This window comes from Triplophysa dalaica, chromosome 5, assembly GCF_015846415.1.
Source record: "Triplophysa dalaica isolate WHDGS20190420 chromosome 5, ASM1584641v1, whole genome shotgun sequence".
Taxonomy (NCBI): domain Eukaryota; kingdom Metazoa; phylum Chordata; class Actinopteri; order Cypriniformes; family Nemacheilidae; genus Triplophysa; species Triplophysa dalaica.
The window spans coordinates 12409119-12432634 of NC_079546.1; the positions used below are offsets into that span (position 1 = coordinate 12409119).

General features: G+C 35.7%; 1 protein-coding gene across 2 annotated transcripts; it reads left to right on the plus strand.

Annotated features, from left to right (window-relative positions):
- Window positions 1-3881: 3881 nt before the first annotated feature.
- prkcq (protein kinase C, theta) lies at window positions 3882-23283 on the plus strand. Of its 2 annotated transcripts, XM_056747846.1 has the most exons (19): window positions 3882-3958; window positions 11324-11351; window positions 13263-13734; window positions 16488-16687; window positions 16886-16946; window positions 17142-17322; window positions 17586-17617; window positions 17720-17805; window positions 18470-18599; window positions 18685-18794; window positions 19025-19160; window positions 20124-20287; window positions 20502-20675; window positions 20767-20858; window positions 20972-21034; window positions 21135-21273; window positions 21354-21542; window positions 22313-22441; window positions 22528-23283. In XM_056747846.1, exons 3-19 carry the CDS (start codon window positions 13617-13619, stop codon window positions 22684-22686), a joined length of 2163 nt encoding a protein of 720 aa, XP_056603824.1. In that variant the 5' UTR covers window positions 3882-3958; window positions 11324-11351; window positions 13263-13616; the 3' UTR covers window positions 22687-23283. The 2 variants fall into 2 exon arrangements, with proteins under 2 accessions (XP_056603824.1, XP_056603822.1); XM_056747844.1 differs by lacking the exon at window positions 11324-11351 and having other exon boundaries at window positions 3897-3958.
- The last annotated feature ends 233 nt before the right edge of the window (window positions 23284-23516 follow it).

A 23516-nucleotide genomic window follows, 5' to 3' on the forward strand; every position in this document is an offset into this window, starting at 1 on the left:
TAAAATGCAAAGACATCATTAGGATTAGTCATACAGATATGCCTTTGACACATTCTGTGACTCATCATGGAAAAAGACCTCAAGCAAAACTCCATTTGAGTGCACGTTGTTTGCCTGTAGGTGAACATGCACATAAACATTTTTCTTTCAATCACATGAATTCCCATCAAGCTCTTGATGTGTAACCCAAGTTTACAAAAAGAATTAGACAAATTGCACAATAATTGATTACAAGTTCTTCCAGTTAAATGTTAAGTGAGGACATGTTTTAAAAAATATATATAATCTAGCAAAAGCTTGCGGACTGATTCTAAATCCCTTTCCTAATCAAAAGAAAAAACACATACATAGATATACTTTTTACCAATATACACTGGAATTGTAACCGTTTCAATTCAAATGTTAGACAAATTTATTTATTTGCATTATTTGCAAGTTTGCATGGGAAAAAAACGTGGCTCTCTTTTCCTATTTTTTTTTAAGAAGTCTTAAAACGACTGTCTGAGAATCAGCTTAGGTAATTATTTGTTAAATATCTCTTCAATCTCATTTGCACCGGATTAATGTCAGTTTTGGTGTGTTGGTTTAACTTTCTATTATCAGAATAATGTCAAACAAATTATCGAGCATTATTTTATACCTCTAAATAACAGCGGATTTATCATGTGGTGTGTTTTTCTGTCTCTTTCGCAAATTTATTTCATAAGAACTGGACCCACTGGTTCTTCAATGGTTCTTAACAGCTGCTTGTCAGATTGCACAAAGTAAAATTCATCATTTCCTTTCATCTACTGCTAAGGAAGGAGTTTTATATGGAAAAGGGGCATAGCCGTGCAAAAAATTCATAGGCAGATCATAAAAGCAAGCATGGCATTCACAATGCCAAAAAAAAAAGGCTGGTAAAAAAGTATTGTTACGACTTTAGATGCAATTTTTGTGTAAGCAGCTCTTATAATTTAACAAACTTAATTTGTTACATGATTTGCTGTTCGTTGACATAACCACTGAGTTTATGTCATCAGTTAACATTGTTGAACATACTGTACGGTTGAATTTAAAAGAAAAAAGTCATTATAGGATTTTTTAACAACATGTATCCTGTATGATGTTTCTCTATCAGTGCCCTTTTCCACCAAGCTGCAAAATTTTCCACAATTTCTCTTAACAGGCAATTCGGTGACACTGCTGGATATTTCACTGTGCATGGGGCATTCCAATGATCTGTGTATTTGTTTGTGTGTGTGTTACACTGTCATTTGTATTCACTGTGAATGACTGATCTCAGCATGCAAACTGTTTACACAGAAATGGTTTTGAGGAAACAGTTTCATATTCATTCATGTTTCCTATAAAGAAAACTGAGCTACATGCACGCCACTAAGTGTCCGTATACGTTCATGTGCCATACTGGAGTCGTCACCTAGACCAAAAAAGGCTATGCAATTAAAGCTCTTTTCAATGTTAACTGAATTTATGCTGAAGATAAAAAAAATTGCGTCTTAGCCGATACCACTGTTAAACAATCATTTCTATTCTCATGTGCACTACTCTTTAAAATGAAATTTAAGGCCTAGTTCATGTCAAAATTTAAATGATTTCATAAAAACAACAATAATTAAAAAACAAGAGAAAGTCATATTCAGGTTTTTTAAAACAATGAAATTAAAGCATTTTTTGGTGGGGGGGTGAACTTTTCCTTTAATGAATGCAATAGTTCAAGTAATAAACTATGTACACAAACAAGAAGAATAGTACAAACACCATTTTATAGTCATATAAAAAGGTAATCAAAATGTAGTTATCTTATTCATTATCTAAAAGATGTTTAACGCTCACACTCAGAATTTAGCATTCATTACAATCACATTAGTTAGCATGGGAATCATTTTCCCTAGAGCTTTAATTAATTAGCTGCGTACTAAGATTAAATGGTGCTTTTGCTAAATCCAGGGGATTTTATCTTAAATCTAAATTAAAGACAAAACAATCGCTTCATTTCTGAGCTTTGGATTCCATTCAGATAATTAAAATGAAATGTATTCAGACACAAAATTTGTGTGTGTGTACTGTATGTGTGTGGAGGACTTTCGCTGGGGGTCTCCCAGTCATCTGCCAGCTCCCTCACTGGTTTCCATGGCAACAGAAATATAGAGTGAAGGCACGTTGCCCTATGCAATGCAACAATTACAATTCCTTTACTCTCGGTCCCCTCCCCCCATATTTCTATCTCCCATCCCATACTTCCATTGTATTTTGTCATTTATCTCCACTCACACTTTTCTCAAAAGAAAGAGGAAAATAAATATCTTATCAAGCTCATTAAGTACTTAAAGAAGACAGGCTACAGAAGTGTAAAAACTTTTATGAAATTAAGGAGTTATTTGTTTATATTTTAGTTACACTTTACACAACAAAGCTGTATTTGTTACCATAAATTAAGGCATTGCCTAAAATAACAATAAAAAATACTTCTACAACATTTATTAATCTTAGTTCATGCTAATTTGAGCATTTACAAATACATTTTTAAAATCAAACGTTGTGACTTTTAACATTAGGTGATGTTCCATTATCTAACATGAACTTGTAATGATATAAGCTAACATAACACTAATATAAATACATGCTAGAAGACTTTATTGCTCATTGAATAGAAATAATGACAAAAGGAATCCAAAGGATGAATTTTTTTTTAAAACAAGGGTTACCTCTGATATAAATGCATTTTATAATCAGAATTGCGTGTAAAACCATTACAATGTGAACTATAATATGATAACTATTAACTGTGTCGTTTCAAACCTGTTTGACTTTCTTCTGCAGTAAACAAAAGAAGAAATGTGGAAGAATGTTGGTAACCGAACAACAGCGTCACCCATTTACGTCTATTGCACGGAAAAATACCAATGCAAGGAAATCCTTACTGCCTTTATTCGGTTATCGTCATTTAAAAAAAAGATCTTCTTTTGTGTCATGCAGAAGAAAGAAAGTTATACAGGTTTGAAAAGACTAGAGGATGAGTAAATGATGACAGAATCTTCATTTTTGGGTGAACTTCAATATCTTGTTGACCTGCAGGAAGGATGTTAAATGCCTTTGATATTACCAGATGTTTTTGACCTTTTTTTGGATTGTTTAATTAAATATTTTCTTAGTATTCATGCATTTTAAATTTCAAGTCTTTTTGTTTAAGATAATATGAGTAACTGTATCTGTAGGGTTAGAAATATGAAACGTAATGTTACAAATCTTAAATAGCCCAAATTTGTACATATGTTCAAAACATTACAGTGGCCGTATTTAGTACAAATCTTATTTAAAAACAACAATGAATTACAGCTACTAATGAAATGTTGACAAATATTCCTCTTTTCATGCCAGTTCCCCACCACCGTGTGTGATGGTCAGGCTGATCTGGTTAAAATGATTCATTACACAATCTAATTGAGGCAATTATCTCCATTACACTCGTTTTCCCTAACGCTTTAGGAGGTCATGTGAGCCTCCTTATCTCTCTTTTTGTGATTTATCGCCACCTGCTGGCTGAACCCTACAAATGCAATGTTCTGTTCGTTTCAAAGAATCGGTTCAAATGAACAACAGATTAGAATCACTGTGCAGTTTGCGTGTCACGATATTCGAATTTTTGGTTGTGTTTCTTGAAATGTTTAGAAAAATTTATACATGCAGTATTGCAAAACTAAGCTGGTTTATTTAATAGTAATATCACCACTGCATTCCAATAAAACCATAAAATTATATTTGTGCAGGTGGCAGAGCGCCTGATACCTTGCAATTTGGCAAACCGCAGTGTTTCTGCTTCCTTTAAGCGAGGTGAGAAGCGCACACGGCCGCGCGCGCACACACCAACGCATGACGTACGAGCATCCTGATTTCTGAAGTTGTGAACGATGACAGAATATCATTTGAAAAGCAGCCTTGATGTGCACTGCATTGGGTAAGTGTTAATCTACAATCTACCTTTTTTACAGGCTATTTTTTAACCTGAGGTTATAATTACGCTTAGTTTATATAAAAGCGATACTTATTGCATTTAATCTATTCAACATCACAAGGACATAATGATGATCACAGGTAGACGCAGTGATGCCGATGAGGCTTCTATTAATAAGATGTTAAAACATTCAACATTCTGCCTCATTTTCCAGTTGACTGCTTTTGGTGTTTGCGCTGCAGTTGCAGGAAACCACAAAACGAAGCTGAAAACACTGTGGAAGTTCACTTTGTTTTTATGAGAACTTGATCTTTAAAAACACAATGCGATCTTTAACACAATAAACGAAATTGACGTTGTTGTGAACTTTTAGGCTGTATGTGGGACATAAAAAGAAGAAGGTTTTGCAGTTTTAATTAAATAAAAATAGCAATGCCCATTGCTCACATAGGCGTATACTTGTTGCATTTCCAAACGTAAGTCTGAATTTTCAGTGCATCTATTATAGGATTTGGTGCCATTTATCCTTCATTTGAGCGTTTCTATAGACTTTTCTGGTAACACCGTTTTCCATTTCCCATTCATTTGAACCTTACACACATTGAATTCAGATTTTATTAAAATAACATGCAGTATAAAGACATCCCTTCAATGTACTCTTTGTTTGTCATGAAACACATTCAAGAATTATATATTTTTGATATAATTATATATCATCTAACATGATTTGCATAGCAGTCGTATTGGATCTTAAACATTGTGATGTTTTCCTAAACATCTGGGTGATATCCAGCAAGTCTTAAACATGTCAATTAACAAGAAGCAAACATAAAAAATTGTGTGTCTGTCGGCTTTTGTAACGTGATGTAATGTGTGTAAAAATAGAGGAACTTAAAATGTCGGGCACTGGAACATGTTACTCAGGTCATGGTGCAGTTTCCAACCAGTCATTTTTATCAAGAACACAAATCCTCTCAGAGGCAACCTGTGTGACAAGGGTCATGTGTGTAATTGTATGTTATTCAAACTCAAACAAGTAGTGTTTGGGAAACCTATTTGAAAACAAGTTGAGTTTATTGTTTAAACTGACTCAAAGGCTTGTGTACCTGTTTTGTAGACAGTAAATGTAGGCCTATTTAAAGATCGTTTATCTTTTACTCCCCCTTTTGTCATTTTAAACCTGTATGACTTTCTTTAGAAAAATGTATGATATTTTGAAGAATGTTGGTGACCAACAACCATGCAGGTCAATGTTGACCAACTGTTCTCCATTACCAACATTCTTCAAAATATGTTTTGTGTTCTGCAGAGAAAATAAATTTATACCTGTTTTAAATGCCAAGAGGATGAGTAAATGCTGACAAATTTTAGATTTTGGGTGAACTATACCTTAACTTATTAAACCTATTTAAGCAATACAACACATATCAGCATCAGCACCATGGAGTGCTGCCGATAATCAGCCATAACTGCACAACTGCAAGTATAATATTCAATATCTTTTTTCATGGATCAAGAATATGATAAATGCTTCTCTCTCCTTCAACAGGTACTGTATTGTCCAAAATTGTTGAAACCTGGTAAAACAGATGAATCTGTTTTTTTCCCATCTTTCGTTGAACTCCCTTTGTAAAAAAGTGACTGCTAAATGCCTATGTAAAGGCTTTTAAAACATTTAAAAAGAAAGTGAATGCAAATAAGTAAACCCACTTGTATGAGTAAACACAAGCATGACTGAGCAAGTGTGATAACCTGCGACTGTCATGGCCCAATCAATAGCTTTGTCACTGTATTGTTTAAACAGTTATTGTGGCACGATACAAAACAGTTAAGCATCTTGGTGCTTATGGAAAACCTCTCATCCAGATCAAATGGTTCTAAGCTACAAAGTTCTTTAATATGCTTTTTGCATATTTGGGCTTTATCTGAAATAGCATCTTAACCTTACCTGCAAAGGTCTGTCAGCCTTTAAGTCCGTACTTCAAACTAGGCCACTCCAAAACCTTTATTTTTATTTTTTTGCCATTCAGAGGTGGAATTGCTGGTGTGTTTTGGATCATCTTCCTACTGCATAACCCAAGTGCGTTTTAGCTTGAGGTCACAAACCGATGACCAGACATTCTCTTTTAGGATTTTCTGGTAGAGCGCAGAATTCATGATTCCATCAATTATGGGCAGTCGTCCAGGTCCTGAAGCTGCAAAGCAGACCCAGACCATCATACTACCTCCACCATGTTTGACTGTTGGTATGATGTTCTTTTTTTGAACACTGCGTTAGTTTTACACCAGATGTAACAGGAGTCATACCTTCCAAAATGTTCAACTTTTGTCTCATCAGTCAACAATGAAGTTTTGGGGATCATCAAGACGTTTTTTTCACATTTAGCAAATGTGAGACGAGCCTTTGTGTTCTTTTTGGTCAGCAGTGGTTGTCGTCTTGGAACTCTCCCATGGATACCATCTCTTTCTTATTGTAGAATCATGAACATTGACCTTAACTGAAGTAGGAGAGGCCTGCAGTTCTTTAGATGTTGTTCTGGGATCTTTTAATGTCCTCCTGGTCGAGTCGTAGTTGTGCTCTTGAAGTAATTTTGGTAGGCCGCCAATCCTGGAAAGGTTTACCACTGTTCCATGCTTTCTCCATTTGTGGGTTATGGCTCTCACTGTGGTTCCCTGGAGTCCCAAAGCCTTAGAAATGGCAAACCCTTTCAATTACTTCATTTCACATCTGTTGTTGAATTTCTTTAGATCGCGGCATAATGTGTTGCTATAGTTTGTCAGACAGGTTCAACTTAAGTGATTTCTTGATTCAACGGGTCTTGCAGTAATAAGGCTTGAGTGTGGGTAGTGAAATTTAACCTAGTTATTCAATTCATCACAGTTAATTGATGATTTACCAAGGGGGCAATTACTTTTTCACATAGGGCCAGAAAAGTTTGTATTGTTTTCTCCCTTAATAATTAAAACCATCATTTAAAAACAGCATATTGTATTAACTCTGGTTTTCTTTGAGTAATATACAAATTTGTTTGAAGATCTGAATCACTTAAGTTTGACAAATATCCAAAAATACTTTTTCATACCCCTGTATGTGTTCGAATACAGTGCCTGTATGTGTCTTTCATCGCACTGGCTCTATCACAGTTAAAGCGGACCTTAACCTCGGCTTCTGTCCATAGCAAATCCAGCTTGGTTTCATTTGTTTGGCCAATTCAATTAGTTTGATATTGACGACCTCATATAAATTAAACCTCATTCCGTTTCGACACAGTAAGGTAAAATAGTAATGTTGTACAATAGACATTATACGATAATATTAAGAGTGTAAATGATTACATGTATACAAAATATTAAATAGACCTACTAATAAGACCTGTCTACTACCCTTAACCTAACAACACACCTAATTATTAAACACCTATTAGCTATTTTCAAATATTTTCTTCATTTTGTTGAAAATAAATGCCTGTATGATCTGATATGTAATGTGAATGTAGTTAAAAAAAGTGGCTTTGATCTTGCGCTCATATGTAGCGTAAGTTCTACCTGTCTCGAGTCCTACTCACTACGCTAAAGAAGCTATAGGGGGAAAAGCGTTGTTTTTACACCCTGAATGTTTTTTCTAAGAAGAAGGACCGGCACACGTTTGCCCATGGGTACATACACAAAAGAAGGATAATGTAAAATGCCCCCTAAGTGATTCGTACACGGCATGATATTAAAACATTTGAGGCTTTACTGAAAACATTCTTAAATTTAGAATCAATTTTAGTACGAAAGTCTTCGTGAATCATGATTTGTTTGTGAAAATGTATGTACATAGGACATAGCATTCGGATGCTTAGTGAATGAGACCCAACGTTTCTATTTTAACTCTACAAATTTTGCATCCCTACTGTTAATGTAGGGTCTCTTACTTTTTATTATACATTTTTTTCCACATATGAGAATAACAGGTATGACAAAAGGAATTATGCTGTGACTAAAATTATTTCATTATAAATGAAAACTATTTTATTATCTTCAGTGTAGCAGCACTGCCTAGAATTTGCAGAAACATTTTCCTGACCTTCTTCTTGAGGTCTTACCCTGGTATGGCTTTTAAACATAATTTAATTTATAAAGCATTGATTATACGTGTACATTTATTATTAAGTCAAGAGAAACATTACACAATGACTCTAAACTCATAAACTGTATTGTATGTAAATTGATGATCTACATTATATAAATATGTTCTTTTTTTATATAAATGTGTTACACTGTGTGTTGACTGACATCATGTAGATCCATTTTTATACACCACATCAATGACAATCACTTCTGACATTCCAGGGCCTGCCCTTGGCATAGGGGTTGTAGGCAAATGCTAGGGGCGCCATAATGAGTGAAGATTTTAATTATTATTATTCATCTTAACGCGTTATTAATTATGTCACCTAGTGTGATCTGTGCAGCTTATCTCACTCCCAGACTACAATTTACATCATGTTGTGTTCAGACCAAACGCGATGAAATGGCATTCCTTGCTCTTTATTACTCGCTGGAATAGTTTATTATTTTCGCACAAGGAAAATTTTCTTGCCAGAGTTCAATTTTTTCAACTTGCACAGAAGACGCCATTTATACGCACGTTTGCAGCACGTTTCGCAGCACGTTTCGCTTCATTCACTTTCCCTGCCGCGAGTTTGTGTCTATTTCTTTGCATTGACTTTTGGACATAATTTACTCGCACAAATGATTTAGTTCGCTTAGGAACCCCCTATTAGTGTCTGTGGCCTCATGGTTAGAGTGCCTGCTTCCCATTTTATACTTCCCAATGGTTAGAAGTTATTTTCAAACAATAAGAAGGTAATTAGAAACATTTTTATCACACATATTTGTAGTTGTTATTTATTTACTTCCTATAAATAGGAAGTAAATATAATTCCTATATATATATTAATATATATATATATATATATATATATATATATATAGCCCAGTGGCTATCTAAAGTATTTTATTTACAAAACCTCCTCTCCCATCTTTTAACTCAAACTCATACATTGACACCTTGAGTTCTCCAATAGATGTGTAGCCTAATACTGCAGCTCACAGTTATCAAAACCCATTTTCATTGCCTAGCATGATTTAGTGATGTTTATCTTTGTCTTATCTTAAATGGTCTATCAATAAATCACAGTTGGTCAACAACAGCATTGAGTGGTCAAATATTATCTTTCTTAATGGCCACTTAATCCACTATCAGGGTGATGTACTACGGTATACCCAATAGCCATGCACACATAGCTGGAGAAATGTTTCAAAGACCATTGTGTTTGTTGAATGCCACAAAACAAACTTTAGATTTTTGTTGTCTTTCACAAATTCTATTCATTCATGCAATTACAATAAATGTCTGTGGAGCGCAGCTTCGCAACCTCTTGAAGAAACATACAGTAACTATCCTCAAAAGACTGTTTGAATATAGCTAACCCACAGACAAGAATAACATCTGTAACACGTGAGCAGAAATAAAACTGGAAATACGTTTCCAGGCAGATTACTTAATTATACAAACTTTATTATTTCATTTTCTTTTTACAAATAACTTGCATCGAACCCAGACCATTTATTTTAACAAGCCTTATAAATCTGACCTCCCAATAAGCTTGTGAAAGGTCACATTTATTTGTAGTTGAAGTCCAGTTGGTGACCAGTTCAATGGTGGGCTTCAATGTTTGACTCCCACACTGCCCCCACCCCTGCCACTCTCACATGCTTTTCAACTTAGCAGGCCATAGAGTCTGTATTGACCTCACACTCTGTTTGATGAAAGGTTAAACATCACTTTCAGAGAGCGAGTAAAAGCAACCTACAAAGTTATGACATTAAAGTGTCACGTTTTTGTTTCCTGCTAGGGTCTTTCTAGCTTTCTGCCAGTCTTTATGATTATTAGCAGCTAGGCCTAGCTGTGAGAAGAGACTCAATATCTTGGTTAGTCTTTCCATGCTACAGGAAGTGTGGTTTGTGCTGTCAGTCAAACGACAGGAAATACTTGGCAGTCATACAGACACTTTCAGAGCAAAAAAGCTCAGTTTACACAATTCACACCACCCAAAAAACAAACGTAGTTTTACGCCGTTTTATAGATCAAACGGCTACAACGAGAGTCATGTTTAATGTGTTAAATCTGGTTGTGTGTAGATCAGAGTATGACTTTGTTGTTCTTGTGCCTCTCTTACCCAGTTATACATGGTTTTATTATAGTAAATGGGTAGTAACCATGGCTTTATTTTATAGTAAAGGTTAGTTACCTTTTTTGGTGTATTTCCATTTGTGTACTATGATTTTACTAAACCGGTATTTTCACAAGGGCTGGTTTGTATTGCTGATTGAATATGATTACGTCTTATACAATACGTAGGCCTATATAACACACGTCTGGTTTGTTGACAAGTGGTTGGATTTTTTTATTATAAATATGACTAAAAAAAATCCAATACTCTTACAATGAGGGGGCAGATCTGAGACACACATGGTGACCATGAGACTTGAAGTGCAGCTTATAAGACTTTATGCTAGGCTACTTAGCCTAGCATTAATAAGCAATTACCTAAAATCCCCCTAGCCACAACTCCGTTCAGTCAAAGTCTGTTTACGGAAGTCGTGCCACTCGTCGGCCATGTTTGCAACGCCTCTGGGCAGTTATTTCCGTCATAGCAAGTCCCCAGTCCTATCTACTTGATTGGGGGAAGGCAGATATTTCTAAAATCGCTGGCAAATCCCAATTAAACAACATATTTCCAATCAACAATTAAACATGGCATTGCTATGCATCATAACTTTAGTATGCTAAGCTTAAATTGCGTCAAAAAAATAATTCATTTTTTTAGGTCGCCTCATCTACTGCGCCTGTGTACAGGTTGGCAAGTGCCTCTGAGGAGAGACACGCCCCAGAGAATCGTCAGTCTTTACCAATTGATGATGGCTCGTTTTACTGAAAGGCAGGACTTCCTTTGCAAAAGCGGCCATATTGAGCGTTGCATCCCTTGCAATTCATTGTTGCTGCAGTGGCGCATCTTGTTAATATTAATATATTTGGTTAAGTTCTAAAACACAGTCTAAAAGTTGTCTTGTTACCTTCTACAATGTGGACAAATGTGGAAATGTAGTTTTGGTTCACTTCTGTAACACATAAATGAGTGTCCACTACAGCATCCATACAGTATGCTGAACACTCAAACTCCATATGCTACTGCATGTGTAACTATGATGAGTGAAGACAGTATGACTCAGGAGGGAAGTGAATCCTGGTCGGCTGTTCGTATGGGAGTTATGTTTCACATCTATAAATAGTTCTTTCTATTTCTCTCCCATCACCAGTTACCAGTTACCTCACGCTTATCAGCTGGTAAGTACAGAAGCAAACTTCTCGATGTCTTTCGCATTGTATAACTGTCCAGCTTTTTACCAATTTACCAATTCAGTTTGTCTTAACTGTTCACTGTGTTTTGTAGCAATGTATTATTAACTGAGACATAACAAGTGTTGGTGTCAAGTTAATCTGAAGGGTATGGAAGGAAGTTAAGGAGTTCTCTGTGTAACATGTGATCTGTAACCAAATTGAAACAACAGAGTATATCATTAAGAGCTTTGATGTGCTGTTTGTAGATTACCGCGTTGTTTACATGCGTCATTACCTGGGTTTTAATTCTGAAGGTTAATTAAGTCAACTTTGGTAACTAAACCTCAGGCTTTGTTTACAGATTAAACATACATTCATTAGCAAACGTAAAAGAAAACAAACCATCACAGTAAAATATGATTTTTGAAGTCATTCAAAGATAAATCACATTTCCATTTTTTCGAACGTACTTCTTAACAACCTGTTAAAGAGATTGTTCACCCAAAAATGAAAATTCTGTCATCATGAAGTTACTCTCAAATTGTTCCAAACCTGTATACATTTCTTCGTTCTGCTGAACACAAAGGAAGATATTTGGAGGAATGCAAGTAACCAAACAGATCTCATCTATCATTTACTGCCATATTAGGGAAAATAAAGCCTGTGGGAGTCAATGGTGGAGGAGATCTGTTTGTTTACTAAAAGGTATTCCAAATGTCTTGTTTGGTGTTTAGCATAACAAAGAAATTTATACAGGTTTGGAACAATCGTAAGGTGACATGACAGAATTTTCATTTTTGGATTGTAACTATTCCTTTAAGCATTGCAATTGGTGATGTTGTTGATAAAAGTTTAGATGTAATGATACATTCTGAATTTCTTTCTTTCTAAATACAGATCTTACATTAATTCTATTGCAAAAATATACATTACTATAAAATGTTTTAAGGCGATCATTTCTACACATTGTAATGTTTAAACAGCATCTTTATTTTCTTCCAGTCAATGATTTAAATCCTAATTTCTTTATATGTAGTGTCAAAGGGATCGAAAAGTTCAAAAACGGTAACTTGTAATGTACAGTATATTGTAAAATAGGTAATATTCCCTTAGAAAAAAAAACATAAATTAATGTTTTTGTAAAGGGAAAATGCAAGTTTTCCGGGCTATTTTACACCAGTTTGTACATTGACTGTTTATTTCTTTCATTTAACATTTTTTACTGCACATAAAAAATAAGTGAAAAATCATATACACTCACCTAAAGGACTATTAGGAACACCATACTAATACTGTGTTTGACCCCCTTTCGCCTTCAGAACTGCCTGAATACTACGTGGCATTGATTAAACAAGGTGCTGAAAGCACTCTTTAGAAAGGTTGGCCCATATTAATAGGATAGCATATTGCAGTTGATGGAGATTTGTGGGATGCACGAAGCTCCCGTTCCACCACATCCCAAAGATGCTCTATTGGGTTGAGATCTGGTGACTGTGGGGGCCATTTTAGTACAGTGAACTCATTGTCATGTTCAAGAAACCAATTTGAGATGATTCAAGCTTTGTGACATAGTGCATTATCCTGCTGGAAGTAGCCATCAGAGGATGGGTACATGGCGGTCATAAAGTGATGGACATGATCAGAAACAATGCTCAGGTAGGCCCTGGCATTTAAACGATGCCCAATTGGCACTAAGGGGCCTAAAGTGTGCCAAGAAAACAACCCCCACACCATTACACCACCACCATAATTGCATTAATGAGAAATTGAACAGGTGTTCCTAATAATCCTTTAGGTGAGTGTATACAAAGATTAAACTGTATAAAATCTATAGGATAAAATACTCTTAAATTGTAAACATGTGATCAAAACAGTTACTTACTGACTCACGTAAAATTACATTTTCTGTTTTTGTAGTCTCTTCCAAATTTAAGGGGGATCGATCATTAGCCAGTTTTCATCCTGTCGTCGTACATTCTAAAACAACGGCATTATAAGACACACCTACCTACTACCTACTCACTTATTCTGAGAAGATACTTCTGGGGGGCAAGGGACAAAGTTTCAACACTAAACACCCACACAGATGCACAATTGGGATAGTACAAGGTGTCAGATCGTGTCTGGAAGCCTCCGAAGATACAAGAATGGATGCTCAAAAAGTAAAAACGATTGAATAAGAAGACTTTACCATACGGAAAAGAGACTTATTGGAAATTAACACAGTTTTAAAGGACACCGTGTATCAGAGGCTAATAAGGTTCAACAGCCATGTCTCCATTCTTGAGGATTGGCTTCTCCTGCTTTGAGATGGACCCAGGACTTGCCTACCATGAGGAAGTTCTCAATCCCTACTGCGCAGTCTACATGAAGGAGGCCGTAGAGACCGGTAAGATACTTTTGCAACAGATACCGAATATGTAGGGATATTTTTCCATATAATTGAAAATATATTACCACAACAGATGTCACAGATACCTCAATGTAGCCTGTAGTTGAAGAAACACCCAGACGCCTTTGTTACTGTATCTTTTTGTGCATATTCACACTGCATCTTTTAAGTCACATTGAACTAGCATGGAAGCTTTTTATTGTTTTATCATGCCTTGACTGAGTATTGTTGCAATAAAAAAAAAAAATCCTACATTTTTTAACACAGACACCTTGATATAATTTTATTATATAATAAACAAAATAGCCAAAAACAGTGTTGAAATTAAGTTGAAGATATATTCAAATGTAAATGCCAAATAATATAAGCCCTTAGTAAATTACAAGATATCACCATCCATTTATGATGGCAATTGCACCATCGCTCTAAAAACAACTCTGCCTATCAATGTTACAAACAGAATTCAGTTGACGATTACCAAAACGGAACATGTGAATGATGTAAGAGAAATTGAGAATGTGAAGAATTGACAATTTAAGCTACCATACATTTTTGTTACATTTTGCAACAAGTACGAAACATTACATTACAATTACGCATTGGGGTTGTGTAAGATGTAAAAGAAGCCAAGATTAGGCAAATAAAATAAAAAGTGGTTTCCATCACAGAATGAACAGTGATTAAGATGGTGATGGCAATTAAATTTGTTCATGACATTCATAAAAGAGGAAAAAATTCTGTGATAAAGCTAAAAACTGAAAGTAGACAAATAAAAGTTAACAAATTCATTTATTTTCTAAGAATCCACTGGGCCAAAGTTAGACCACAGTAGAAGAAATTACTCATTTCCTGTTGTTGCTCTTTAGCTCTGAAGACTAGTGTTTGTAACACAAGCATGTTTCGTGTTTGTGCGTATTTAAATGAAAGGGAATTATTGCTGTACTTGCCATTGTCAGTAAAAAGGTGATATCTGACACATTCTAAAATTTCAAAGAATGGAACCTTTACTATCAAAGTTGCACTAGAACTTCATATTTCTGATCATATTCTAAGTTTTGTTTTATTGTGCACTGTATACTTCTCTATCTATTTGCAATGTCCTACATAACATGTAAAATGTGGGTGTAAATCAGATAACAGACTATCGATATCAGATAAAATGTCGGAACAGATTATAGAAAACGATAAGCAACTGCACAAACTCATAATATGTGATCATTATTGCTGACACACGGATTTCCCAGCAACCCCCTTGGTTTCTTTTTCCAGAACAAACCACACAAAAATCTAAGAGCAAAGTCATACCCAGACCTTTAACATTTACTATTTACTGTCAAGCAAAAAGGTAGACGATTCTTTACCTCACACAATTTTTTTGTATTTTTTGGATGTAAAATGACACGTTAATGTAACATTAAAGTGATGCAGCGTTCTTGCCGGTTTAACTTAGTAAACGTGACATTTTAAAACTTTATGGTTTAACTAGAATAACCATATAGTTGTATTTGTAGTAAACTATATTAACCCCAAAATCACCATGGTCCTATTACATTAACCATGGTTTAACTGTTGTAATACAAATGGTAACAAATCTGCCAACATGGTTAATTCATTTTATCATAATAAAACCACAGTAACTTTTCCATAGGGAAGTGTAGTGTTTTTGAGCATTTTGATGAGCTAACAAACAAAATGCTGCTCTGAAACAATATGAACTATATGGTGAAGCGCTGTATACAAACACAAATAATATACACTCTTAAACATTGTTTATGCATCAAGTTTTAAGTTGTACCAAACTGGCCTTAAAATTCAAAACAAAATTAATGATTTACTTTAAGTGATTCAAAAAAATGAAAATTCTGTAATTTCCTCGCCCACTTTAAATTTCAAACCTTTATGACTTATTATATTTAGGATATTTTAAAGAAAGTTGGTACCGAACAGCACTGGGCCCATTTACTTCTATTGTATGGAGATAAAACCAATACAAGTGAATGGGGTCCAGTTAACAAAAAAATACAAAATATCTTTTGTGTTCTGCGGAAGAAAAAAGTCATAGAGGTTTGAAATGACAAAAGTGTGAGAAAATGATGACATAATTTTTATTTTTGGGTGAACTATCACTTTAAAGCCTTAATGTATAATGCATTATAAAGGCTTATTAAAGGGTATGGTGCATAATATTTTAAACATAATGCATGTTGTAATACATTAAAATGTTGTTGTAAAGAATTATAACCAAATTATAAATACAAAGTGTAACAAGGAATTGATTTGTGTTATAATGTATTACCTAGTTATAATTATTCATTAGACAATACAATGCATTATAAGGTGCATTACAAGGTCAAATGTTACAGGTCAATTTTGGCTATCATACATTTAGGAAATGGTTAAGTTGATGGAACTTATAAAAGTAAGTTGAAATTGCTTAATTTATTTTGATTTGTTGAAGTACACAGACATCGACAACACTTGAAATAATAAATTTAAATGCTTTGTATAACCACATTGATTATACTCAAAAACTTAAGGCATCGAAAATCGTGTTTTACTGTGTACAGTACACTAATGAATGATTTAAAATTGGAAAATGTTAAATACTATGAAAGCATTTTGCATTGTGTCATTACAGAAGACCGTAAATTTCCATAAATCGAGTCTGAATTATGTAAAATCTAGTCTGAATTATGTAAAAGGCATGGTGAAACTTGTTTGATGGCTTTTCTTTATCTATTTATGTATAGAAAAAGGTCAGGTGTACAAGCAGAAGCGACCCACTATGTATCCTCCCTGGAACAGCACGTTTGACGCTCACGTCCACAGGGGACGAGTAATGCACGTGGTGGTCAAGGACAAAACGACCGAGATAAAGACAGAGGCCACCGTTCAGCTGGACACCCTCGCTTCACGGTGCAAGAAAGAAAACGGCAAACTTGAGATCTGGGTGAGCATGTGTCTTGCTGCCTACAAATTTTCCAGTGAAACTAAGTGTAAATGAGTGCAATTCTTTTGGTTCTGCACACCTCAATCACACCTGAAAAAAATAATAATTTTGAGGTAACAAAGGAAACAAAACTGGATACATACAACATGGAGTTAATTGTTTGTTTTGAATCACGTGTTAAGATTTTCTGTGCCACAGGTGGAATTGAAACCACAGGGTCGCTTACTAATGGAAGCGCGGTATTTTCTGGAGAGAAGTGGTAAATGTTTATTTAATCCAGAGACACACATTGTTTATCTCTTTTATTTGAAATGTGTCATTCTGCGAACTGAACATCTGGTAAAATGCAGACAGAAATCATGTATGGTTACAGCCCAGAGCCCACACAGATCAGACAGCACAGAATGCATAAATGTCTATTGGTTATTAAGTGAGGGTGTCTATTTGTTCTTAGATGCTGCAGGTCACGGTGAAAGTGATGGAGACAGTGAGCGGGAAAAAGAGGGGACGTTCGCCCTGCATCACAGACGCGGTGCCATCAAACAAGCCAAAGTTCACGTGGTCAAATGTCACGAGTTCACCGCAACCTTTTTCCCTCAGCCGACTTTCTGTTCGGTCTGCAAAGAGTTTGTGTGGTACGATCCCCATTATAAACCAAGCTCAATTTTTTTAACTTTTAGCGTTAATATATTTCCTGTTCTAGAGGAAATTACATCACTTCATTAAACGAAGCTGCAGATTTTAAGGCGTTTCAATGGGTCTTTAAAGCCAATTGCTTTCTGAAGACATTTTGCTTCTATTAATGTGCATCTATAGTGAAACACACTGCAAGATCAAATCTCATTCATCATGATATGTTTAGAACGCAAAATATTTATCTTTAAATATTTCTTTCCAGGGGCCTGAATAAACAGGGGTATCAGTGTCGACGTAAGTCTTTTTTTCACATCCTCATTCCTTTTGCAGTTCTCAAAAAACGTTTTCCTACAAATGTCACGGGTTCTTCGAACAAACACATTTATATTTTTCCAGAATGCAATGCTGCCATTCATAAAAAGTGCATCGACAAAGTCATCGCCAAATGCACGGGCTCTGCCGTAAACAGTAAAGAAACCATGGTAACGACATTTACATTAAATCCATTAAATGTTGTGTTATTTATTTGTACTTTGGAGTAAACAGCGTCTATCTTATTTTGTGTACTGTATATATGGGAACATATATTAAGACATCATGGTAGTATTTATTGACCCACACTTGTGTTGAATTTAATAAGAATTGCAATTCATGATAATTAAAAAGTTTTTCCTGTCCAATTATAAAATAATTTATCTAGAAAGTGTGTAATCTAAACTCCTCAGAAATTGAAAAGAGGAAAATGAATCATACTTTCCAGCTTCTTCTTCTCATTACTGAGACAACTTATGACCTCTTTCGCTACACTTATCTGATTCACAATGAACATTTTGGATGATGTTTTAGACACTTTCCATGATTACTTTTCTGCGTGTCTCTGGTTCGGGAAAATCTTACACTGTGGGGACCAAATGTTCCCACAACAATAGGTAAAAGATCATTCTAGATGGTCCACATGAGGAGAACAGCTTATAATAAAACTAAATTGTTTATTGGAAAATGTTAAATGCAGAAACATTTCTGTAAGGGTTGGCCTCAAAGGTAGGGCCACATAATCATTTTGTCTAAGTCCCCATAAGACATGCAATGTGTGTATGTGCTAAATGGCATCTACAGTAAATCTGTGCGTGTATGCGTGTGTTCCAGATCCACAAAGAGCGCTTTAAGATTGATATGCCACACAGGTTTAAAGTGTATAACTACAAGAGTCCAACGTTCTGCGAGCACTGTGGCACCTTATTGTGGGGTATCGCTCGCCAGGGCCTTAAATGTGAAGGTGATCCATTACACAACCATTTGCCTGTTATAAAAGTCAATCTTTAAAAATTAGAAGTACTGATTTAAATGTGTTTAATTTACAGAGTGTGGCATGAACATTCACCATAAATGTCAAAGGAAAGTTGCTAACCTTTGTGGCGTAAACCAGAAGCTAATGGCAGAAGCTCTGGCTATAATTGAGAGCACTCAACAGGTCAGATAAAAAACATGCCGGGACACAAACACTACACAGATTGACACAAGCCACACCCGCTGCAAAACACAGCACATTTGTGTTCATCTATAAGTTGTCTGTGTTTATTAGTAAATCACCGCATGGTATGCTAGTTATGCGACTGACATACATTATGTGCAACAGGTTGCATAATCTTATATGAATTCTAAATCTTTGCTGTGCTGTATGTGTGTTTCTGTCCAACACAGGCTCGGGGCTCTCAAACTAATGAAATTGTTGGTCGTGAAGGGCCGGTGGCCGTAAGTCAAGCAGGGGTCACCAGAGAGCCCTCTGGCTGCTTACCAAACTCTCCTTTTTCACCTGCCCCAGCCCTTCCACGCAAAGGTACAGTATGCATACAGTACGACAATATCCCAAAATCATACGTACTTTCAAACGCAAGCTCTGTTCCAAACCCACGTGATCTGCCTTTCTTTCTGCTTTATTAGGCAACATTTTCATCAAAATGACCTTTATATGGCATGTGAGAGAAACTTGTCTTAAACAACAACAATAATAACCATTTAAAACAACAATAACTATATTGGCATCCACACCAACTGATAACCTAATGTTTTTCCTTATTCAAATGGATTTGAAAGATCAATGTTTTACCTTTCACCAGCTAGAAAAAAAAACTCTGAATATAATAACAGTAATACTGTTATTATATTCAATGACGCATTTCCTGTTTTTAAACACTTAGCAAGTGCAAACATATAACGTTATTTCTAGAAGTTTTTTAGAACAGTTTTAAAACATTTTAAATCTTTACAGTTATCAATCTTCATAATAAACAATATTTGTGTTCATTTAAAGGCAATTCGGTAATTGTGTATGCACACCAAAAGGGAATATATATTCACATCGCAATCTTTGCAGGATTACTTGTTTTTTGTGTCGCTTGCACGAATAACATATGCAGACGATTAGGAGCATCTTCACACATCCACCCGTGTCAAACCACGCCGCCCCACATTAATTACATCATCCTCACTAATACGCGTCTCTCTTTGTGTTTCTCTTTCCGCTTTTAAATTCACTTTGCATGTAATTTACACAGCAAATAATTAAAATAGCTTTTGATGCTAGTCTTTTGCAAGTCAACATTAGGCAGGGTCCTACTTTCATACAATTTACGCCACACTTGACTGAAGTAATTCATTTCATCAAGCTACATATTTTCAGCTTACTCTTTGAAACAACTTTCATATCTGTTATGTTCTTATGATGTGTAAAACTACAATTTAAAGCAGAGTAAACCCAGTTCCAATATTGATGTCTAGCCCTTTTCTGGTCCCCCTATAGAGCAACAGGGTATCGCATGGGATACCCCGACAGAGGGTCGGAGGCCAAGTCTTCCTGAAGAGACTGAGCCATTGTACGCCACCCCACGCAAAGAGCACCATGCAAAGTTTACCCTTGACAACTTTATTCTGCATAAGATGCTGGGCAAGGGTAGCTTTGGAAAGGTAAAACAAAAAACTGCTTTTGTGGTCCAAAGCATGACTACATCTAATTTAGGGATCCACAATAAATGATCAGCCGTATCGATATCCCTTTTAATGTTATCGGTATCAGCCAATAATACAATTAAGTCCAATATATCATAGCCGATTAATAATGAATTGTTTCCTCTGGGCATATCGGTGCATCCCTAATCTAAACAAATATGTGTGTTTGTAGGTGTTTCTTGCCGAGATGAAGGGCGCTGGGCAGTTCTTTGCAGTGAAGGCCCTAAAAAAAGATGTGGTTCTGATGGATGATGATGTTGAATGCACTATGGTGGAGAAGAGAGTGTTATCTCTAGCCTGGGAACACCCCTTCCTCACACACCTCTATTGTACCTTCCAAACCAAGGTAAAACACATGGTTGTACACTACAGAATAGAAGTCACGTAGTTTTGATTGACTGGTCTGAATTGATCCGTTTCTGTGTTGGTCTCTCAAGGAAAATCTTTTCTTCGTGATGGAGTATTTAAATGGAGGCGACCTAATGTTCCACATCCAAACCTGCCACAGATTTGACCTCCCACGGTCCACGTGAGACTCATATACAGCCTCCACGAACACATTTTAAAAGCTCTGCCCACTCTTATATCTGTTTTTTCAATATTTTCCACCTCCTCTCTTCTCTTCTTTCCACTCCATGATAGATTTTACGCTGCAGAGATCGTCTGTGGGCTGCAATTTCTACACTCTAAAGGCATTGTGTACAGGTGTGCGTTTCTGCTTAAACTTTACACCATAATGTAAGCTACTGGACGAATGTGTTGAGACGTTTTTGAAATCACATGTCTGTGTTTTCGCTTTTTGCAGAGATCTTAAGTTGGATAACATCTTGCTGGACATTGAAGGCCACATCAAGATTGCAGATTTTGGCATGTGTAAAGAGAACATGTTCGAAGAAGCTAGAACGTGCACTTTCTGTGGAACACCAGACTACATTGCTCCTGAGGTGATTTTCTTTTGCAGTTGTGGAAGTTGCGTTGTGTCAAAGATGCGAAATATGAGATTCAAGATAGTAAGTCTTTGCAGATTTTACTCGGGCAGAAATATGGGACCTCTGTGGATTGGTGGTCATTTGGTGTCCTTCTTTATGAGATGTTGATTGGCCAGTCCCCCTTTCATGGACAAGATGAGGAAGAGTTGTTTCAGTCGATCCGCACCGATGACCCTTGCTACCCACGTTGGCTGACTAGAGACACCAGGGACCTTCTTGTTAAGGTACAAACTATTTAATGTAAGACTCACAAAAAATAAAAATAAAATCTTCCATTCCTCAAAACCAATTTATATAATTAGATTTTTGGAACAATTTCAAATTGGAACAATATGGAACAATATGAACAATATGGAACAATATGAAATTTAGTTTTTCATTTAATTCCAAGTAAAAAAAATTTTTTATCTTAAAGTCCCTGTGAAATTAAAAACGAAATAATTTTTTCATTAAATATTGCATTGTTTATAGTAAATAGCTTATCAACGTGGGTCATTTTCTTTTTGAAATTTTTGTACCCTCATAATGTTCATATAAAATCTGAAAAGATATGGCTCTCCATCTAAAAGGACGTAAATAAGACGGCTTGGCATCCGTTAACTCCTCCCCTTCAACTGTCAGTTTCCTGTTTAAAATAAATAAAACAGCTGGTTTTACACATCACATCATTTCGCAATAAAAAACAAGCCACGCCCACTAATTTTCTCCTTTCAAATTCCTTTTCACTTGGAAATGTGTCAGAATACGGCAGTAAAAACGATCTCAACTTCTGGTTCACGGGGACTTAGTAGTTAACCCAAAAATGGTCTGGGGAGGGTTGGAGTGAGCCAGTGGTTGCGATTCGCAACCTCACCACTAGATGTCGATATATTTAATACACTGTAGCTTTAACACTTGGAATATAACTCTGGTCCATACAGTACTAGTACAGAGAGTATACTTCTATGACACATTAAGTATTTTGATAACTTGTTAATTTTGTGCCTGGTCGCAGTTATTCGTGAGGGAACCAGAACGGCGTCTGGGTGTGAAAGGAAATATACGTCAGCATGTGTTCTTCAGAGACACTGACTGGAATGCGCTCGAAAATCGGCAGGTGGAGCCACCCTTCAGACCCACTGTGGTAAGATCATAAGCGCTTTTATTTATTGGAACAGTGACTACGCTACATTACATGATGAATGACACGTTTTGCCCTTAACTTTACAGAAATCGCCCAGCGACTGCAGTAACTTTGACAAGGAGTTTATAAACGAGAAGCCCCGACTTTCCATCGCGGATCGTACCCTTATCAACAGCGTGGATCAGAGCATGTTCAACAACTTCTCCTTCATCAACCCTGTTATGACTCGCCTCAAGAACCAATAACCCTATACATTCATAAAGACGTTTTTGAACATATTGTGAACAGTTCAGAAACATGAAGAAACACTCATCTGTAGAGCACAACAAATAAGTCTTACATCATTTCGTGCTAGGAATAGTAGAAATCTGATAAAAGTAGTCCTATGGTATTTGGTAATGTAGGTGAGCTAGTCTCACAACTTTTTGCAATCAACAGTCTGTTCCTATTTTTCTTTTTCAGAATGAATGTGCTTGTGTTCATATCTTTAATAACTAGTTTTGTAATGCGTTACCAAATACTCAATTGAAAAGTGGAAGTCCTTTTATGGAAACTAAAGTGCAAAGTGTCAAATGTTACAAAATGTAGGTTACTTATTGGACTGTACAAGGTTATGTATGAATTATTCAGAAGTATGTAGAGTGCAAAAAGACTACATTTAAAGAGAACACATGCTTTTTTTTAATTCATGCTTCCTGTGTAACCAAAAAACATGATAAGTGGGGTACTAGTCTATGTGACTCTGCCTGTAAAAAACAGAAATGACATAAGTTTGATTTCAACCTTTGATCTCTATATTTATACATGGCCTTACTCGGTTAATATTAAAAATGTCAAGGATATATTTTCACAGAATGTTCTTTACATTAGGCCTATGTATATTTGTTAAATCACAAAAATGACTTTAGCTAGGTTTTTACAGGCGGGTCAAATAACATATCAACATTTATATTCTTTTGAGACATTTTGAAATGATTTTGAATGACTATGATTTTTTGTAATCATACATAGTTTGTGTAAAGCCGTTTTCGGACAAAATTAGTTATCTTCTTCACACATATTAGCATTTCAAGCA

What these genes read in the sequence shown, in the direction of transcription:
- prkcq (XM_056747846.1), top strand. Translation starts at nt 13,617, where the DNA reads ATGTCTCCATTCTTGAGGATTGGCTTCTCCTGCTTTGAGATGGACCCA. An exon ending in GTATTTTCTGGAGAGAAGTG is followed by an intron (nt 16,947 to 17,141) that starts GTAAATGTTTAT and finishes ATTTGTTCTTAG; the next exon opens with ATGCTGCAGGTCACGGTGAA. An exon ending in GCAAGGGTAGCTTTGGAAAG is followed by an intron (nt 20,288 to 20,501) that starts GTAAAACAAAAA and finishes GTGTGTTTGTAG; the next exon opens with GTGTTTCTTGCCGAGATGAA.